Source organism: Pempheris klunzingeri, chromosome 8 (assembly GCF_042242105.1).
Source record: "Pempheris klunzingeri isolate RE-2024b chromosome 8, fPemKlu1.hap1, whole genome shotgun sequence".
Lineage (NCBI taxonomy): Eukaryota > Metazoa > Chordata > Actinopteri > Acropomatiformes > Pempheridae > Pempheris > Pempheris klunzingeri.
In genome coordinates this window covers 23,787,603-23,809,479 of record NC_092019.1, presented here as the reverse complement: position 1 = coordinate 23,809,479, position 21,877 = coordinate 23,787,603, and the positions used below count along the sequence as shown (strand labels likewise).

Below are 21,877 nucleotides of genomic sequence, written 5' to 3'. Positions count from 1 at the left end.
ATCCCTTCAATTACTTTGTACGCAATGGATTCATGGTATTTCCATGAATATCTACTAAAATCTACCCTGATTATCTTGCAGGATTGTGCCATTATTTTTGGCCTTGTCATTACAGATTCATTTCACAGCATCTGCACCAGAGTGACGGAGAAATAACATGATTGTAGCCCAGTGCGTGTTTCTAGTAAGAGGTCATCCATTCTCTCGTGGCCCAGATGTTTTTAACTGGCGCTAGCTTTTCAGAGCTCAGGCCCCCGGTTTCCCAGCAGGCTGCAGTGCATCTGATTCTCTGCTGTAATGCTTCCCCCTGCCAGCGAGCCTCGCCAGCTCCATGTGTCATCCTCTTCTCTCTTCCCCAAAACTTGGGTGAGATTTACAGTACAAAGGTAGGCTGTTGCATAACACTTTGTTTCTCTCCAGTGCTGCTACAGAGCGTGTCAGGCGGAGGAGAGTCCTCTCGTAAGCGTAATGCAGCGTTTTCAGGGTGAAGAGCTGATCTCTCTCTCTCTCTCTCTCCCAGGCTGCGTGTTTCACTCTAAGATCATAACGTGCATTTCAATGGAACAAGTGGGCATTATTTGCTTTTAGCTCTTTGACATTTCCTGCACATTTAGTGCTGCACGTTTCATATGCTTTCATAATGATTGCGCATAGCAATCAGTGGAACAAAAAGACAGAGGCAGCTATATGAAAGCTGCTGACATGAAAGTGATATAAACTTGGGTATCTAATGGCGGCCGCTCACCTCTGATATTCTGGAGGTCCCTTCCTGACATTAGCTGTGTATCATTAGCTTTGAATTTTTTTCTGAAACACTCTGAGTAAATGTGTTCTCCATTAAAAGCTGATAACGTAACCCAATTTTTTTTCCCCAACCGTCGAGTAGGTGTGTTGGGTCAGTTCACCTTTTGAATCCTGCTAAAGCTGTAAAAGCTTTTATTAGGCCGGTATCTTCTCCACGCACGTGTGAGCCATGCAGTTCAGAATAACTGCAAATTGTGTAAGTGTAAAAAGTTTTAACATAAGAGGGCATGACTTTGCCAGAGTTTGCTCTGCCTGGAGCACATCTGTGTCCTTTTCCTTCTTTCAGTTGACTTGGAATGCATCAATACTGACTTTCTAAAGTTCCCCCTCCGTAATATCTGAACTCCCCTTTAAGAGCAAAACTAAGCTAACGAAGCAGGCTGCAGTAATCGTTAATGTGAATACTCACTCTCTTTCAGCCCCGATTTCCACCATCTCCTGGGGGAAATATCTGGTTGTTTAGCAGCTGAATTCTCCAAAATGTTCACCAGCTAGTCGCTGACTGTGTCTGTCTGCCCTTTGAGCTGGTTAGGAAGGGTACATTGGGGTTTATCAAACACTTTACATAAACATTTAGTAGATGGTTTATCACACACTGTAATGTGGTTGTATGCAAGTGTCAGAACATTTGAAGTATTTAATAATGTACAGTATTTGTCAGCCAATACAACCTTCCCTATGAAGACCTAGTTTATATGTTATACTTGCTGAAAACAGCCACCTGCTGCGGAGTTTTCTGTTTTTTTCCCCTGCAGCGTCCTCTATGCATTTTGCATAGGCTGTATATAAAGATGGACGATGCATCTCTCCCACTGTGCAGAAATGAAGCCAAAACATCCTGGATGCAGGCGATGTCACTTGGAGCCAGGGTCTGTACAGTAGTGATTCAAGGTGTCACCAGCACACCTGCCTGACTCAATCACAGAAGAGCCCCTCTAGTCTGTTTGAGACCATGACCGTCATGTAGAGCTAAAGTTACGTCTCCTCTCAACGTTTCTACTCTATGTACATTTCCCAAAAAGAAGTTGTGCCTCCAAGACTACCTCACTCAGCAGCTGTCAATCAGGAAACCACACCTCCTTTTTGTAGCATCAAATATCTAATTAAAACACACACACACACATCAGAAGTGATGCATGATAAGAACTCCCTAAGATTCTGCTGATGACTACTCTAGGAATGAATCGCCTCAAAGCATGCAGCATCTTTTCTGCTTTCGACAGTTTGAGTGTTTGATCCGGGGCCATACTTTGGCGCTGATAACTCCGTATCCTGGCAGACCAGCACCTTGTTGGGAGTTACACTTTCTATATCAACACACCCTGCGAAGACATTTCCTAACAGAACTCTTCTACTAAATGTGGTGCGGTGCTGAAACACAATGCCATTCCTCAAAACCTTTCACGTTGAGTGCCACAGTGGATCATTAAGTGTCTGAAAACACCCACCAAGGACTACTTTGTGATACTCAGTATTGTCTGTGAACATAAGCGCTGTGAGTGATTCATGTGAGACTCCCTTACTTTGCTGACAGCTCAATTGCCGTCATTGTTTTGCTGTGAGAGGAACATTTTATTGTAGCATGATTTTGATAATAAAGCCCCAGTGTATTCATTTTGACTGGATCCAATCTATTAAAAATTAACCACTTAATGTCATGGTCACAGCTCACTTATTCGAGACATGGCGGACTAAATAGATAATTACAAATTTTGACTTCACTGTTGGACTAAAGTGGAACTGGGAGGAATACTCATGTGCTTCTCTTTTTAAAACATTATTTATGCAGAGCCTTGGAAACTGAATAGCTTTCAGCTCATGCCACATAGCTTCACAGTCGCAGCCACTACTGGTTTGATTCCAGCCAGCGTTGCGTGTCATACCCCTGTCTCTCTCTCCCTATTTCCTGTCTGGAAGCTCTCTGTCTGTCACTATCCAGTAGAGGTCAAAAGTAATCTTTAAAAAAAATGATCTTTTTATTGCTTTTGGCATTAAATCTGAAGTTAGAACCATATTGGGTGATCATAACTCCAACAACCCATTACGATTGCCCTGCAACAAATCAGCTCTGCCGTCCCTCTTCCTGGATCCATCTCTCTGTCCTAATCATAATCTGTCTCCCCTTTTCTCCCCAAACACTGACGCTCTGATATGTGCTTGATACCTGCTTCAAACAGCAATTGACCAGGTGTGTGGATGTGAGGAAGTAAGCTGAAAAGGTTTTACCATCTTACGTTTTCTTTTTTAATGTCACTGTTTGTGCATACAACTGAAGAGCAACACCAGGAATTAACCTCATCTCTTCTGCCTGATCCTGAACCAGTTTTCTGCTTCTCTGCCTGATCCGACTGTTCTCTGGCTTTCTGCTTCTGAACCTGAGTCTGAACCTGTCTGCTCACTATTCACCTTCCATTCAGTGCCTCTTTCTTCTTCTCAGGCTGAGCCTATAACTGCCTCTCAGTCTGTATACTATGTGCCAGAGTCAGTCCAAGCCTGTTTCTGTCCCTCTTTCAGAGTCTCCACCAGTCTCCCCTTCAGACCCATGTCATGTTTCATTACCACAGCCTGCTTTTACTTCTCTTTAAGAGTCTGTTTGGCCTGCCTTTTCTTAGCTTCAGTTCCAGTTTGTCTCTATCAGGCCCGAGTCTGTTTCCCCTGCTTTCTGCCTCAATTACTTATTCCTTATTCTTCCATCCAGTCCCTGTGAGCCAAGTCCATCGTGTATCCAAGTTCTCTCTTCCTGAAGGGATGTTGGGAGCCGTCCTTAAACTGCACGGTCTCTCTTCAGCCACTTTCTTCTCCTTCTTTATCTGTCTTTTCTAGATTTTTCTGTTCCATGTTTGCATCACGTGCCCCACATATGTGTCCTGACGACTTCTTGAGATCACCTGACTCACTCCGTCACCTGCTCCTCATTCAGTAAATGCATAAACCACTTCTCGGCCAGTCTTTGCCAGATTGTCAGGGTTTCCAAGCTGCTGTATCATTACAACCATTGCTGTCACCTGTACCTGATTACTTGCCTTCCTGCCTCAGTTCTTTTGAAATGATTTGCCTCATTTTACTGCCTGCCCGTGGCCAATGTGGGTACAATCAAAATATCAGAAATACCTTTCAGCATAGATATGCACTGACTACAGTGAAATGACACTAACTACAACCTCAAAAAAATGACCCGAGAGTTGAATCAGCTTCTCTCTGAAACTGTCAAAATGAACTGAACACTATACCTTTAATAAGTTGGGCTAATGTATTACATTGCATTAGATTGCACAGGTGTATCTAATAAACGTCAACTTCTAAATCCGATTATTTCATTTCTACTTAATCCTCTTTTTCACAGATAGATCCAGGTAAACTACTGGGATAACCTTTCAGGCACCGATAGTGAATTATACTCTTCACATATGCAGGCCTCATGCCTTTTCGCACATGCCATGGCATGAGTGCCAGGAGACAGTCCAGCAGATGGCAGTAATGCAACAAATATTATTATAAAAATCAACTGAAGAAGAAGATGGGGCATGGCTGGATGTGCATGCACTTGGCGGCAGACTTACATGCACACGTAGTTTCAGGAAAATGATGGTTTTGTTCAGTTCCAGCGTTCTTGCATTTAATATTTAACACTTTTGCGAGCACTGGTTTTTTTTGTGTATTGCTTGAATCAGGGTTGGGGTCAGGGGTTCGCTGATTGGTACACTCGCTCCCTGTGAAACCATCATCCGTCAGACGAACGTAACCCTTTTCATGCTTGTCCTTGTTGTGTTGCTGCTTTCATTCACAACACAGCTGTATCGGCATTTTCCACGAAATGTAACCATGTCATGAGGTTGGCGGTACAGTTTCCCCTCTACATCAATCTCTGCTCCCATTCACACATGAGCCCAGTTCTTTAACATTTCTTTGATAGACTACATGTGTGAAAGGGGCTTTAGTACCACAGTTTTCCCACTTTTCTCCACTAGTGGATATCTCAGGAACCATTTTTCTACTTCTGCACACAAAAACTTTTGAAATCCCAAACATTGAAAACAGCCTCAGTTCAGCCAACAGGGTCCACAGAAAGCAGCAGTATAACATTATTGTGCTGACTGTCTGCAGCACAATTGTCAAGGTGGATTAATCCTCTCACACAGTGCCTGCACCTTTCGTCCTTCGCAGCCAAGTGGTGCCTATTGAGACACTTCCTCAGTCAGGCTGATGTGTTTGTTCGTTCCCCAAAGCCCTGTCAACACACAGAGGGGGGCCCATCCCAAAAAGACAGGCAGTGTGCAGCAGTGCAGTAGCATGACCACCCATACTTAGTCCTATAGATGAAAATTAATGTGCTTGCTGTGTGGAAGAGGCTTTTCTTGTTTGTACGAAAATACGAATTTACACAGATAAATTTAGAATAATTGTGGCATGTTTCACCTTTTCTCAAACAAATAATTAGCCTTGTCTTGTTTTTCCTGTGATCCTGGCTTGTATGAGTGTCCCCAGTCTGATTGAGCAAGCTCTCCTAACTGCGCAACTGTGAACATCACAGATGTAGCGGTGTCAGTGGTCATATTAGGGGACCTGAAACAAATTATCAATACATTACACACAGCTGCCATTAATTTGTCAGCGCAGTGCTGCACTGACAGACTGTACTTAAAAAAAGGTTAACTAAAGGACTCCATGACTTAAATGGATGTGCGTCTGTCCAAGGCTACAGCCTGTCCGTCCTTGGGAGCTGGATCTCTCCTTCACTGTGGTGTTCCCAGAGGTTTCTCTTTTCCCACTGGGTTTTTTGAGTTTTTCCTTCCCGAAGAAGGAGGGTCATAAAGGGCAGGTGATGCCTCGGACAGATCCATCGGACTGATCCATTGGCCTCATCGACTGCTGGACTCTTTATTAGATTGTTTGTTCGCTTACACTTGTTTATTTCAGTGAACTTTGTAAAGCACTATGAGACACTCTGTTGTGATATTGGGCTATACAAATAAGTTGAATTGAATTGAAAAAAAATTAAATCAGTCACTGAGACATGACAGTCATTGAGATAGACAGGATGTTATAGGATGTTATACAATAAGTTGCATTGTCTGGTGCAACAGAGGAGGATCATGGTTCCTGGCAACTACTGAAGTGTAATCATTGCAACGGATATGCCAAGATAATCATTATCAAACCTCAGAGGGAATTGTCAAGCCATGATGGTGACATAATCAAGTCTTCTTACTTAAAAAGGTAAATAAGTTTGTGCAAGTGGTTCTTCCAGCGAAAAGGCCGAACAAATTTATCTTGCCAGCAGGTATTTACTACCTGGGAAGCCACAGCTTGATATTGCTCAGTCCACAGCATTATGTGATATATCTTTTCACTGCAATCAAAACAATGAATGAATTTTTTGTGAAGTAAATCTGCGACTTGCTTTGATTGCCGGAGAGTTGCTCCGCATCAGCTCGTTACTCGAGCTTTTTCTCTCTCGCTCCTTCTGTTTCTTGGCTTGGCACTGATATGTTGCTTCACGGACCTGTACACCTCGTGGCACTTGTGTCAGGTGGAAGGTGGAACTGAGTGTTGAGCCACTTGTTCCTCTTCAAGACTTCTTCATGATACAGTGGGGCAAAAAAGTATTTAGTCAGCCACCAATTGTGCAAGTACTCCCACTTAAAAAGATGAGAGAGGCCTGTAATTTTCATCATAGGTACACTTCAACTATGAGAGACAGAATGAGAAAAAAAAAATCCAGAAAATCACATTGTCTGATTTTTAAAGAATGTATTTGCAAATTATGGTGGAAAATAAGTATTTGGTCAATAACAAAAGTTCATCTCAATACTTTGTTATATACCCTTTGTTGGCAATGACAGGTCAAACGTTTTCTGTAAGTCTTCACAAGGTTTTCACACTGTTGCTGGTATTTTGGCCCATTCCTCCATGCAGATCTCCTCTAGAGCAGTGATGTTTTGGGGCTGTCGCTGGGCAACACAGACTTTCAACTCCCTCCAAAGATTTTCTATGGGGTTGAGATCTGGAGACTGGCTAGGCCACTCCAGGACCTTGAAATGCTTCTTACAAAAACACTCCTTCGTTGCCTGGGCGGTGTGTTTGGGATCATTGTCATGCTGAAAGACCCAGCCACATTTCATCTTCAATGCCCTTGCTGATGGAAGGAGGTTTTCACTCAAAATCTCACGATACATGGCCCCATTCATTCTTTCCTTTACACGGATCAGTCGTCCTGGTCCCTTGCAGAAAAACAGTCCCAAAGCATGATGTTTCCACCCCCATGCTTCACAGTAGGTATGGTGTTCTTTGGATGCAACTCAGCATTCTTTCTCCTCCAAAACATGACAAGTTGAGTTTTTACCAAAAAGTTCTATATTGGTTTCATCTGACCATATGACATTCTCCCAATCCTCTTCTGGATCATCCAAATGCTCTCTAGCAAACTTCAGACGGGCCTGGACATGTACTGGCTTAAGCAGGGGGACACGTCTGGCACTGCAGGACTTGAGTCCCTGGCGGCGCAGTGTGTTACTGATGGTAGCCTTTGTTACTTTGGTCCCAGCTCTCTGCAGGTCATTCACTAGGTCCCCCCGTGTGGTTCTGAGATTTTTGCTCACCGTTCTTGTTATCATTTTGACCCCACGGGGTGAGATCTTGCGTGGAGCCCCAGATGGAGGGAGATTATCAGTGGTCTTGTATGTCTTCCATTTTCTGATAATTGCTCCCACAGTTGATTTCTTCACACCAAGCTGCTTGCCTATTGCAGATTCAGTCTTCCCAGCCTGGTGCAGGTCTACAATTTTGTTTCTGGTGTCCTTTAACAGCTCTTTGGTCTTGGCCATAGTGGAGTTTGGAGTGTGACTATTAGGGTTAGGGTTAGGGTTAGGGTTGTGGATAGGTGTCTTTTATACTGATAACGAGTTCAAACAGGTGCCATTAATACAGGTAACGAGTGGAGGACAGAGGAGCCTCTTAAAGAAGAAGTTACAGGTCTGTGAGAGCCAGAAATCTTGCTTGTTTGTGGGTGACCAAATACTTATTTTACAGAGGAATTTACCAATTAATTCATTAAAAATCCTACAATGTGATTTCCTGGATTCTTTCCCCCCCATTCTGTCGCTCATAGTTGAAGTGTACCTATGATGAAAATTACAGGCCTCTCTCATCTTTTTAAGTGAGAGAACTTGCACAATTGGTGGCTGACTAAATACTTTTTTGCCCCACTGTATGTTGTGACTTGAATTGCACCTCATTTGCACATTGCTCTGCACAGTTCTATTAGTCACAGCTCGATAATGAATAACTACATATAGATATATACGTATGTAGTTATCATCTGCATGCAATGTATGTTGCTGTGAACATCCACCCCTCCACCATAACCCCTGCACATTCTTGGTGAATGTCTTCTCGTTTACACATGTGCCTGCACATTGTGTTAATAACAGTAAAGGTGAATGGAGGCGATGTACAAATGAATAAATGTAAATGAATTCAGGCAGAGATCCGCCTCGTGCGTGTTCTGTCATAAGCAGACTGTGGATACACAGATAATACTACTTAGATCATATTGATGGCTGCTTTTAGTTTCTTCTGGGGAGCTGTGGATGATAATAAAAGTTACGATAATGCCAGTTGTGTCCTTAAAGTGTTCACTAGAGGGATTTTGCCTACGGCCATTACAGCAGGATCCCTACAGTCAATCACTGACAGCATGCGCCTCAAGTAAGCAAATGGGGAATTAATTCTTGATGTCTGCGTTAACGTGGGAGCCAGAAAGCACTAGTTGAAGCGAAAGATAGATGGCTCGCTTTCTAAAAAGCGCCAGGCAACCTGTTTTCTCTTTCCAGCCCAGTGAGCGATGGAGGAGTGAAGCTGTTTTACAGGTCAGCTTTAGCACCGTTTTAATTAGCCTCTCTCTGTGTCTCCCTCCGTCCTGCAGATGGACCCGGTGCAGAAAGCCGTCCTCCATCACACCCTCGGCCTTCCAACTACAACAAAGAGGAGGCACGTCTCCTGCAGTGTCTGTCAGCTGAGGTTCAATTCACAGGTGAGGAAGTTATTTTTTTTTGAAGAGGAGTGAAAGTTTAAAAGTCACATGAACTGACACAGAAATACACACAGAAAATAAACATTTAAAACCAAAAGAACACTAAAGAATACTCTGTTTTTAGCCATGCTAGAATCGTCTGTTTGTTCCTCCACCACTTTGGTCCATACTAAAATATCTCCAACAAGAGGATAAGTTCTCCAAACACTGGAGGCTCCCTTACTTTTCCTGTAGCGCCACCATAAGACTGCCATTTTGGGCTTTGAGTTGAAATATCTTGAACTATTTGACCGGCTCTGATTTTTGTGTCAAATGTTAAAGATCCACAGAGGATGAATATTACTTGACTTTGGTGATCCGACTTCATCCAAGTTTTTATTATTTAATGACATGCATGTCCGCCTCAGATGACTTGCAATAACTTTGGTCATCCACTGACCTTTCCTGCGGTATCACCATCACTGTCGATTTAATTGGTCTTTATCTCTGGTTCATGACCAGATACCCACAAAAACGAATATTCCTGTTGGCCTCAGCTCTACTCAGTGCTCACTGGCAAGTGTTAGCATGATAAAAACTATAACGATGAACGTTGTGCACATGTGCTGAACTTTCTTATCATGGTAACATGTTGGGAAGCTGGTGTTGTGCTGCGTGCTCACAATGCCGCAGGCTTGGCTGTAGACTCTTAGTCCGTTTGGCAATATTTGCTATCAATGCTAATAAAAACTATTATTGTCTTTCTCTGTAGCCCATCTGGTAGAATCATACAGTGTGTGCTACATCAGATTCAGATCATAAGTCTTCAGATCGGGTCCCAGCCAGTTGTTCGCATAGAGTTTTTAAATACATTTGTGGCTGACATCCGTGCAAGTGCACCACATATATACAGCTCTGCTGGTTGCCGTGCATGTGTTGTTTTGGTTCAAGAACACTCAAAAGTTGGTGTCCTTGCAGATTTTAATCAGGTCGTCCACCTCCAGATTTCTATTTACTGGTTGTTGTTACTGACCAGTTGTTTGGTGTGTTTTATAGTGTGGTGTTTCCCTGCCCCACCCCCCTCTGTCCTGAATGTTTTACATGCCTCCCTGCCCCAGCACACCTGATTCAAATGATCAGCTCGTCATCAAGCTCTGCAGAAGCCTGAAAACGAGCCATTCATTTGAATCAGGTGTGCTGGAGCAGGGAACAATCCGAAACAAACACTGGTGTAGTATATATGTGCAAGTTGGTGGGAACAATCTTTTAATGTGGTTTGTCCAAAGGTTCATTCTAAACTGCCATCATCCAGCATCTTTGGCGTCTACAGATATTTGAATGAGGTCAGATGATTCATGGTATGGAAGCAGATTTGTAGGCAGCAGCAAACAGGTTACCAAGGAATAAATAAAAAAAGATTGAAAGATTGAATATTATACTAAACAAGAACATCCAGCACTTTTGTTACACACCTGTGATATTAGGTCATTTACATGCTGTGTGGAATGGAATGATGACGAAAGTGATAAATGATGATAAAAGAATAAAAATGTATGAAAATAAACTGCAGTAAGAGGTACATGGTTAAAGAGAAGAAGTTGTTAGAGGTTTATGAGAAGATACTAAATAATTTTCTCCATTCACAGACTGTGGAGTATTTAATTTAACTTGTTTTGTAGCAGAGGGGACAGGGACTAGAGTCGCCGGAAGATTTAAATCCAGTAAAGAGCTGAAACACTGTACAGCAGAATGCGTTTAGTCTTGTGTAGGTGTTGGCGTTGAGTGTGAATCAGACAAAAGATTGATAGAAATCATCCATTGTTAGGCTTCGATTTGTCATGTAGACCAACAGATGTGAGACAGGAAAAAGAATCATAACGCCTATGGATTTGATTGTGTTCGCTCTGTAAAGTCAATCTGTCATGGAGACACGCTGGTCCATCACAGCAACTCTGAACAACAAACTATACAAGACGTTCCATAGAAGAAATAATAAACCTCAGAAATCTAAAGAAATCATGTGTGTTTTTGTTCACACCACATCTCAAGAGCCATGAAATGTTTGTGAGTTAGGATGAAGTGGTTTAGTCTGAGGAGCATTTTTTTCTTTGCCTGAATCTTAGTTTTTCATAACTTACTGATTGAATTGGAATAGACAGGTGCACGCATGGAAAAAGAGAATTATGTTCAGATTTGTCTGCAAAATCTGTGCAGGGCAGTTTTTTTCTTCTCTTCTTTAACCCGTTCACGCCCAAACATAGAAAACAATGACCTCTCGCATGTGTTCTGATGCGTAAATTAAAGAGTTTGAACAAGTATACAGAACAACTGAGGGTTCATTTACAGGGTTGATTGGTTATTTAGCCCCACAACAGTATATATCATGAATAATAATCACACTACAGTCATATTTTTAATGAAAAGTAATTTATCAATAAAAAAGAAAATACAGGTGTAACTACACTGGATTTCATCTTAGTCCCAGTGTTCAGCTTTGACCATTTGCAGTGATAGATGAACCTTACACTTGCTGTTCAGCGTGTTGCTGTATCCTTTAAAGCAGCGTCTCTCCAGCGTCCGCTCTTCGCCTGTGTGTGATTGTGTACTTCCACTGAGGGGGTGTACAGATGGCCTCTTGGCGTGGGTCCCCTTCCATCACTCTGAGGGTGCCTGAAGATGGCAGCCCTCTCCTTGGCGTGCTGAAAGTTGGTGAATTGGATCAGAACAAAATCAATTAAGATACATGTCAAAAATGATACAAGTGAAAGATATTCTAAACAGTGAAATATTACGAACAGTAAATAGCAGAAATTCATTCTCACCAGGATGACAGGATTCAGTAAACTTTCCTGTTCAGTGTCTCTCTCCTAGAAATCTCGAGAGCATTGCAGTGCCACTTGTGAGGAGCCAGGTGTTGATCACTAGTGGCAGCATCTCATGGGTTACTCGTGTTTGGTTGCAAATCAGTCCAAGTGTTGTGTTTACCTACCTACCTCAACTTCAATGTAGGTTTTTTGTGGCTTTTGTCCAAGTGTTGAATCTTCTGCATAGGTTGCAGTCCAGTAAGTATGACACAGATATAGCTCTGCTAACACTGCCGTGGTACACATCAAAGTCAAAGAGATTCCACACACTGCGAGCCTCCATGGGTGTGACTTGCCTCAGATATGCTGCAGAATTTCCCCTTGAAAGTAATCCTTATGTCATCCACAACGATGTGCCCCTCTGGGACCATCTGCAGACAATTCTCTCTGAATGAATCAAGCTATGGTCTGAATTATCGGAGTTTGTCTTTTGTTTCCATCTCTGACACTGTCAAGTTGTTTACAAATGTAATGACGTCAAAGTCTGGAATCTGTTGTGTGGCATCACGTCAGAAACTGGAGAGGACTGTGCGTCTGTCTCCCAACTCATACAGACTCATGTCACTTGCGTAAGGCCCATCGTCAGGTCGTCTGTCAGGTTCTTTTGAAAGCTGCAGACCCTGAATTGTGTCCTCAGACAAAAACCTCTGGAAAGACTGCAGTGTTGACTGCAGGGAGAGGCGTCACCTGCATTATCCGCACCACGAAATTCAGCATTAGGACTAATAAAATGCTTTTTCAGACAGCAAAATCTGTCAAGGGGCATGGTGTGTTTGTTTGGTGTTTGATGTCCACATAATCACCAGCTGGGCAGTCAGCCGGCTGTTGGTTTTCTATATCCATTTCACCGCCTTCGTCATCTGCCTCTTCATCAATCACACCAGTGAAGTCTGATTCCATCTCAAAAATCACACTCTCCACTCTGGATGGCAACAGTCATCCTGCACACTGTGTGGAAGGTCTCCACTTGCTGGTGACATGCTGAGATAGAAAAAAGTGAATAACAATAATAAAGCATGTAAATAATATGAGTTTTATTTTCTGGTAGAAAACCTGGAGAATAGATTGGACGGTGGACCACATGTTCTGGGTAGGGCACTACATTTCAATGTAAATTAAATCTAATTCTAAGTACACATACACTAAATTCACACAGTGCTGTCTGGCTAGCCTATTGTGCTTTCTACTTATCATAGTAAAAGAAATAACCCCAGGACATTTGGAACCAGTTTTTGCCATTTTCCATTTAGATACAGACACTGTTTCAAATACTGTAACTAGAAATGCTTCTTTTTTTTAATGTATCTATTGAAATCTGGTGTAAACTCATGAAAAGTTTTTTTTTTTTTTTTTTTAGAGATACGTGGCTCTCACAGGACAACAACACCACAAATATATAATGATCTTATAGACCATGATACATTGCTGTAGATCAGATTACCCAGCATTATGTAGAGTGGGTACAATTAGCCTTAAAACCTTAAACATCTTCAGCAGTAAAATGCAACATACACATTAATGCAGAAGTAATTCATCCAGAAACATCACATACAACAATAAAACACTAACAGGAAACCCCGTTGATCCTTTAACTACATTTTGCTTTTCATGCTTGCATACTTTTACTAAAGTTGAATACTTGGCTGTACTTGTGGAGAATCTTCACAGTGAGGTGTTGGCACATTTACACTGCTCAAAAAAATAAAGGGAACACCTAAACAACACAATGTAACTCCAAGTCAATCACATTTCTGTGAAATCAACCTGTCCAGTTAGGAAGCAACACTGATTGTGAATCAATTTCACCTGCTGTGGTGCAAATGGAACAGACAACAGGTGGAAATGAGAGGCAATTAGCAGGACAACCCCTATAAAGGAGTGGTTCTGCAGGTGGTGACCACAGACTATTTCTCTGTTCTCATCCTTTCTGGCTGATGTTTTGGTCACGTTTGCATTTTGTCAGTGCTCTCACTCCTAGAGGTAGCATGAGGCGGTGTCTACAATAGTGATAGGAATTTCGGCTCTTTTGGCTCGGCTCCCTAAAAAGAGCCGGCTCTTTCGGCTCCCAAGTGGCTCCTCAGATTTTTTTTGTTGCTTCAATACATTTATTGCCAAATTATGTGTAAAATGAATTACTAATGTAAAAAACACATTATATAGAATAGTTTTTGTTTATATTGCTTTATTAATTTTAAATTCTTTAGTTTTACTGGCTCATAGAGCTCAGGGCTGCAGGTCTTGGTGGCTGTGGTGTTGTCCTGGATGATGCTGTAGATAATGTAGGAGCAGCAACTGTTGCAGTAGACACACTAGCACCTTCATTAACAGCAGCTTCCCTTGCTTGTCTTTTCTCCTCTAACTGAATTGATGGGTGAACAGTAGGCACTTGTCTGTGCAGGTTGTTTGTGGAGCCTGCCTGATATGAAATTTTAATTTTGCAAAGTCTGCACTCGCACTATCAATTATATTAAAATGTGTCCAAATATTACTATGTTTTCTGTCACTCATGTTTCTCACCTGTCCTGCCTGCAGTCTGACTATGTAGCAATACGCGCTCATCTCTCCCCCTCACTTCAGTTTGTGCGCTCACTGCGCTGTGTGTCTGTAACCCCCCCCCCTGCTCAGTTTGGACACACAGACACCACCACACATCTTGACCAATCACGTGCAGCTTTAACAGAGAAAAGACGAGAAAAACAAACATATCGGCTCCCGTCGTTCACTGCAAAGAGCCGGCTCTAAGAACTGGATCGTTCGCGACCGACACATCACTAGTCTACAACCCACAGAAGTTGCTCAGGTAGTGCAGCTCATCCAGGATGGCACATCAATGCGAGCTGTGGCAAGACGGTTTGCTGTGTCTCTCAGCACAGTGTCCAGAGCATGGAGGAGGTACCAGGAGACGTGGAGGGGGCTGTAGGAGGGCAACAATCCAGCAGCAGGACCGCTACCTCCTCCTTTGTGCAAGGAGGAACAGGAGGAGCACTGCCAGAGCCCTGCAAAATGACCTCCAGCAGGCCACTAATATGCATGTTTCTGCTCAAACTGTCAGAAACAGACTCCATGAGGGTGTATGAGGGCCCGACGTCCACAAGTGGGGCTTGTGCTTACAGCCCAACACCGTGCAGGGTGATTGGCATTTGCCAGAGAACACCAAGATTGGCAGATTTGCCATTGGCACCCTGTGCTCTTCACGGATGAGAGCAGGTTCACACTGAGCACATAAGACAGACGTGACAGAGTCTGGAGACGCCGTGGAGAACGTTCTGCTGCCTCAACATCCTCCAGCATGACCGGTTTGACGGTGGGTCAGTAATGGTGTGGGGAGGCATTTCTTTGGAGGGCCCTAACCCCTAACCCTCCATGTGCTAGCCAGAGGTACCCTGACTGCCATTAGATACCGGGATGAGATCCTCAGACCCATTGTGAGACCATATGCTGGTGCAGTGGGCCCTGGGTTCCTTCTGATGCATGACAATGCTCGGCCTCATGTGGCTGAAGTGTGTCAGCAGTTCCTGCATGATGAAAGCATTGATGCTATGGACTGGCCTGCCCGTTCCCCAGACCTGAATCCAATCGAGCACACCTGGGACATCATGTCTCGTTCCATCCACCAACGCCATGTTGCACCACAGACTGTCCAGGAGTTGACTGATGCTTTAATCCAGGTCTGGGAGGAGATCCCTCAGGAGAACATCCTCCGCCTCATCAGGAGCATGCCCAGGCATTGTAGGGAGGTCATACAGGCACGTGGAGGCCACACACACTACTGAGCCTCATTTTGACTTGTCTTGAGGAATTTCCACTGAAGTTGGATCAACCTGTAATGTGATTTTCCACTTTTATTTTGAGTATGATTCCAAATCCAGACCTCCATGGGATAATAATTTTGATTTACATTGATAATTTTTATGTTATATTGTTCTCAACACATTCCACTATGTAATGAATAAAGTTTTTCAACTGGAATACTTCATTCATTGAGATCTAGGATTTGTTATTTTAGTGTTCCCTTTATTTTGTTGAGCAGTGTACTTGAGTAAAGGGTCTGAATACTTCCTCGTTCAGAGTGTTCGCCTCATGTAGCGATCTTTGCATTTATCCTAACCCAAACTCATCCTGGCTTGTTGATGATGACGATTGGACCTCTTTTCTTTCTTTGGTTTCACTATAATGCATCGTCAGGACAAAACGGATTACAGGAAGAGGATCATATTACTAAAACTACGTTTAGCGCACGGCATTTCTACATTCATTAGCTAATATGTGCACTCCACAATAAAATTGAATGAAATGCATGGCACTAGTACCAGCCTACTAAACTCAGCCAATGCACTGGCAGATGGTTTCGATTTCCCTTGTATCTCATTTCCATACCATTTTGAAAGTAATCAAAACGTTTTAAAAGAAAATCACTGCCACTGCTTCACGATGTTAAACCAGTTGCATCCCTAAGTGGCGATGTCATCACTCTTTCATTAGGGAGTAATCAATCCATTTCTAACACCGAACCTGTTGGTGATTACTCAGGATGAGGTTATTATGTTTTACACTAGGAAATCTACCACAGTATGTATTTTCTGTCCATCAGCAGTTAATTTTGAAGCCTCCTTAGAGATAGACCCAGTGTTTACCTGTCAGTCAGCACATACTGTGTGGAGCTGAAAGACCCTGTGTCTGTTTTTTTTCCTCTTTATTTGAGCCACAGTTACAGCAGAGGAGGATCTTAATTTGCTCCAGCTCTCGGGCGGAGAGATGATGCAGAGCAGGAAGCTGGACCTGCCTCTGGTGCTCTGTGTCTCACTGATCCAAGCTGTTCTGTGGGAGAGCAGAGGGTCCGTTTGTAAACCAGTTAATGGGCTGAGATCATAAAGAGAAAAGAGCGTCTCTGTTTTAAAAGATTTTAAGATGTTTCTGCTTTACCAGATGCATTCATGTTTACGAGTTAAGATCATAAACTGGACTCAAGTCTGTAATTTGCTGGCAACGAGTGAGTCACTGGATAGTCTCATCTAATCCCTTAACAGGGAACACTTATATTCCTGTTTAGATGTAATGTGTTTACAGCTCTTCCTTTATCTCTATACCTTGGCCTGTGACTATTTTTTTCTATTTAACTTGTTTACTTTGAAGAGATGCAGTTTTTACAAGCTGATGATCTCAAGGGTATTTCAGTCCGTACATTTCTTTGAAATAAACATGAAGAAATATACACATCCCTTCTCATTTTAAACGAATTTCCACCACAGGAATTTTTTCCAATACGCCGGAAACCATTTGGGAACTCAAGAACATTACCTAAGTCGACAGGAGGAACCAGAGTTCAACTTCTTTCATAGTTTCAGGCCCGCAAAAGACATCTGTGGAGGTAGCACTTTCTGATGGACCAGAAACTATCAGGGCTCACTAGTCAAACACATAATAGTGTTTGAATATGGGGTTAACGGCACAATTCAGACTCCCCTCTCATGGAGAACATTCATAGTGTTACTGTCACAAAAAATGACAGACATAGTTGCGAGTGAAAAAAGAGAGTTTTAGTGATGAGTTAAAATCCTGCAATCATGGCGTGATGTGGGTGTGAATGTGAGATAAGCGGAATTTAATTCAAACCTTGATCTAACCAGGAAAAGACCTCTGAGACAAGACCTCAACAGATGGATCATTTGAAACTGATACAATAACAGCAATAGGTCTTTGATAAGGAATATGAAAATTACATATTCTACGTTTCTTTAAACTTCCTTAAAATAAATACATACGGTAGATGAATCGCAAAACAGACGGCGCTGATGGTCATTTTGTTTCTGATACATCTGTTTGGGGTCTCACAGACTCCATCTGTAAAACCCTGTCATACACGATTTATTCTTTCTCTGCTCTGTATCTCTACGAAGAGCTGACAGAACTTTTTAGACTTTTTGCATTACCTAAATCTTAAATAAGTTTATTTGGATTTCAGTTATTGGAGGTTTACTACAGTTTGTGAATAAGCAGCAGGATAACGTTGTGTACATTTCTTTGTCTGTGAATAACTTGTTGGCAAACAAGTACAGTTCATCTAATTTTTTTAGCCCATATGATACATAAAAAATGAGGTATATCATCATTTTGTGAAATAACAGTAATTTATGGGCACGTCTGTGTGTTTCCACAGGCATGAGATCTGCAGTAGGTTCAGTTTATGGCAAAGAGAAGGGTTACCAATCCAGAACTTATTGGGTTTTAATGACTCCAAATAAAGAGAAACAATTGCGGGAAAAGAACTGGTTGATTTTGCGATTATTATCCCACAGGCAGCTGTCTGTAGATCTGTAGAGCCCAAATAATGAGGAAGTAAACCCAAAGTTAAATCATGTGGGATATCTAAGCTGAGGAACGTTCACTGTTCTTAATATATGATGGATGGGGGACTGCTTGGGGATTGGACAGAGATTAGGGATTCATATTCTGATTATTTTGGTTTACAGACTCAAATTTTGTGAAATAGCAGCCCCATAAACCTCTTGATTTTTATCAGTTTCCTTGACTTGATTTTTGGCTTCCTGGGCTTCTGTGGAGCGATTTGGACAGAACCTCTGCCTGCTGGCCCCGTTCTTCTTGGGCCTGCTTGTGGTGTTGCTGGCCACGAGTGTGTTGGGAGCCATATCAAGAACTGCAGCTGTCCAGGAGCTGGTGAGGACACACCTGAAGCAGCTGCTTCCGCTGAGCGAAGAGCCACAAGACGTTCAGGAGTCGTTCTACAAGGTGGAAAGCACCAGTTTCTGCTGTGGTTTCTTCGATGGACATCTTGATTTGGGGCAATTCAACAGTAGTGTCCAACTCGTGTAACTGCACAGACACTCCAAAAGCTGCACAGATCTGGATGGAAGTGAGTTCTACTCGACCCTGTGTATGACACACATCATGACTTGGATGGACAGAGTATCCAGTTCATTCATGGGGACTGTGTTTGCATTTGGCATCTTGATGATTCAGGGCATGGTTTTCTCACGAGTCTTGCTTTGTCAGATTAGGAATCTAAAGAACAGCATTGTTTAAGATATTTATCACAAGACCTGATGTTAACCAAATATCTCATCATCATGTTTGCCTTAACAGAGCTTTGCCTCATTGTCAGTTTTGAAATGTTTCTACTCTTTTGTATCTGTGTCGTAAACGTCACATTAAACACTGTTTTTGTCAGTAAAAAAACTCCTTTAACTTATTGAGATTGATTTGATGATCTATGGACTATCTATATATGTCTGACCAGTGGTGGGAAAAAGTCCATTTTATCAGCTACTGTATTTAAGCACAGTTCTGATGCACTTTACTGAGGTATTTTGATTTCATGCCACTTGGTACTTCTGGTCCATTACATTTAAGAGGGAAATCCACGGCATTTATCTGACAGCTGTAGCTGCTTCACAGATTAAGAATAACATGAAAACATATGGTCACTGCATCAGTTTCAACACACGCAGATTAAAGCAGTGATTTCTAATGACCTGTGACCCCTTCACACAAAAACAGTGTCTAGTAGAGGATGTCTGGAGTAAATCTTAAACGTTTGGAAAACGTTTTCAAGGTTTGGAAAAGGCTTGAATTCAAATATTCTCCTTGAAAAGTGTCTGACTGAACAAAATCTGGTGTTAAATATACACAATCGCTCAAGTAAACCTTCACAAGCATTAAGTAACCATGATCAAAACAATACAATCAAAGTTAATATGGAGAGCTGGTAAAATAAACAAAGTGAGAAACACAGTGATTGCTGAGGGAATAAAGGAATTCTGCACTTTATTTTTCACAGTTGTAGTTATAGTAACCATTTAGATGTGATGATAAAGGCTTTGAGAGTCTGGAAAGTTTTGGTTAAGGTACCATGAAAGTGCTTGAATTTTACTGTGAAAAAGATGCACACACCCCTCTGGTCTGTCTTTTCACATTTAGGATGTCTGAGTTGTTTGTGGTTTCACCAAACCTCTTACATGTTTTATTCAAATGACTTTTCAGGGTCCAAATCCCTGTTTAAAAATGTTCTCAGTTTGGACACAGCCTCAACAGCAACTACTGATTTGAGAATCATCAGATTTTGATGCAACTTTATTGAGGCAAACTGTAAATATGATGAGAAACAGCCAGGTGCTGGCTGCAGCCTGGTGCCAGAGGAGATGTGTATTTAAAATGTGTTTACTTCTGTTTGGTGTAGACATCAGTCACACCACATTTGACTCACTCGATGAATCAGACTGAGGCGTGGCTGTCTCCAATGATACCTGATCCTGCTCCCCCACAGACAATGAGACTCCCACACCGGGCGCTATGGGTTAAAACAATAAGCAGTTGTTGTGAGCTGGGATTGTTTACTGGGGCCTTGTAGGTCTTATCCACAGGAATGTGAGTGGGAGAGTTTTTGGATGACTAAAGCAGTGATTGTAATGACTAGGAGGACCTCCAACTCCTTATCAGCGTAGCAACCCCAAACATCTGCATCATTGTAGGTTTTAATTTACACCCTTAAAGACGTTATCCTTCCACAGCTCCGTCCACATGATCAGCTCTTACTGGCTGCACGACTTCTATATTCTGTGTGAATCTCAATCATAAAGATTTAAGACGGGCTAAAAAGGGTTCATAAACTAAATAAACACAAATAAAAGTGGGAGACAACTCAAACTCCATGAACAAAAAAACTGGTAAAATCCACATTTAAAAACAAAAACTGAGTAAACTATTCCATAAATATAAATGACTTACCCTGCATTACATCAGCGTTGGAGATATTTTTTAAATAAGCAATTGTTGGATGCTTTATGAGAGCAGGATTCTATAAATCTGAGCAACTGAAAACATTAACAGTTGTAACACTTGTAAACTCTCCTCTGGTCTGAGTAACCCTCACCACCAGAAACAGCCTGCTGTTTATGGAAACGTTTGGTCATGGTGTTATTTAAGTTAAGTGAAGTATGAAGCCAGAACATGCTCTACTTGACGCCCCACCCCCCTTTTTACAGTGAAACAATGGCAGTTTTCGAGCATGCTCATTCCTTCTCTGAATTTCCAGATTTCTAGACAAAACTTTAATTCGTTTGAACTGAACATTTCCAGTTTATCTTGCTTTCTGCCACATTGCCTCCACTCCTGCCTACTCAGGTCCTTGAATAATTGCTCGAACCACATATAACCTGGGGACAGGGAACACGGGGCAAGGAATGAAAATATCATTACTCATAAACTATAGAGAGGATGTTTGATAAACCACACACCTAAAGAAAGACACACAATGCCGATGATTGTGGCCTGTAGCTCACATTTACATAAACTCTGATGAATAATGTCTTACCTGACACTAGTAGAACAATATTAGTACAGTCAGGATATATATTTAATTGGTTTATAAGAAATGTTAATCATATTGTGGATTAATTACAGTGCTGTATTAAAGCTGCGTTCATCTCCCTATTTTCTGCTGTTTATCACCGTACCAAGTCGTTAACGTGGTAACAAGCAGCTGCTCATTCACACATTCAGCAGACAAAGAGCAACGTTTCTGGTCAGCTGAAGCCAAAGACTGACTCTCCTGGACATGGGGCTGATGAGAGCGGTGAAAATGAACTAGGGCTGTGTCCACAGACGATCTCAGGGGGTTAGAAAATGCTTTACAAAGCAAAATAAAATGGTCTTACATTCATGATAAATATAACTATAACAAGTACTGGCAATCACACAGGGAGATGAAGGGACTTTCTGACTATGGAGAGCGTTGCTCAACCCTAGAATGAATCAAAACAATGAAGCTTAGGGCCATTAAACCTAAACAATCTTCCTAAATGTTCATTGGACCTGATAATGAATTAATACATTTTGAGAAAACCTCTTTATGTATTAACCTTGTGCTGCTGTAGACTGTCTGCTAGTATTACTACATTCAACTGAGTTGTGTTTAAGTGTTACTGGGATGTTTTTACGTCCTACTGAGTCGAACTGCCGTCGTGATTTCTACCTTCTGTTTGAAGGTGAAACCAATATGTAAAATTGGCTGCAGATTTACAGAGTGAAGGGAATCTTCAGCAGACATACAGATACGTTTGCAAGAGTGAAATGAGTTCAGTGTTTATTCAGTGTAAACTGAAATTAAGTCAAGTTTAGGAAGTATTTCTTTTCCATAAACTGGGCTGTCTATGCAGTAAAAAGTTGGTACTAAATTACCAGA

The 21,877-nt window shown here is 42.0% G+C and overlaps 1 protein-coding gene across 1 annotated transcript in view; it reads left to right on the top strand.

Moving 5' to 3' along the window:
- Nucleotides 1-21,877, top strand: part of znf385d (zinc finger protein 385D) — a 72,934-nt gene that overhangs the window by 26,211 nt on the left and 24,846 nt on the right. The window contains exon 3 of the mRNA XM_070835552.1: nucleotides 8,729-8,836. Coding sequence (XP_070691653.1) covers nucleotides 8,729-8,836 — 108 coding nt within the window. The remainder of the gene's footprint in view (nucleotides 1-8,728; nucleotides 8,837-21,877) is intronic.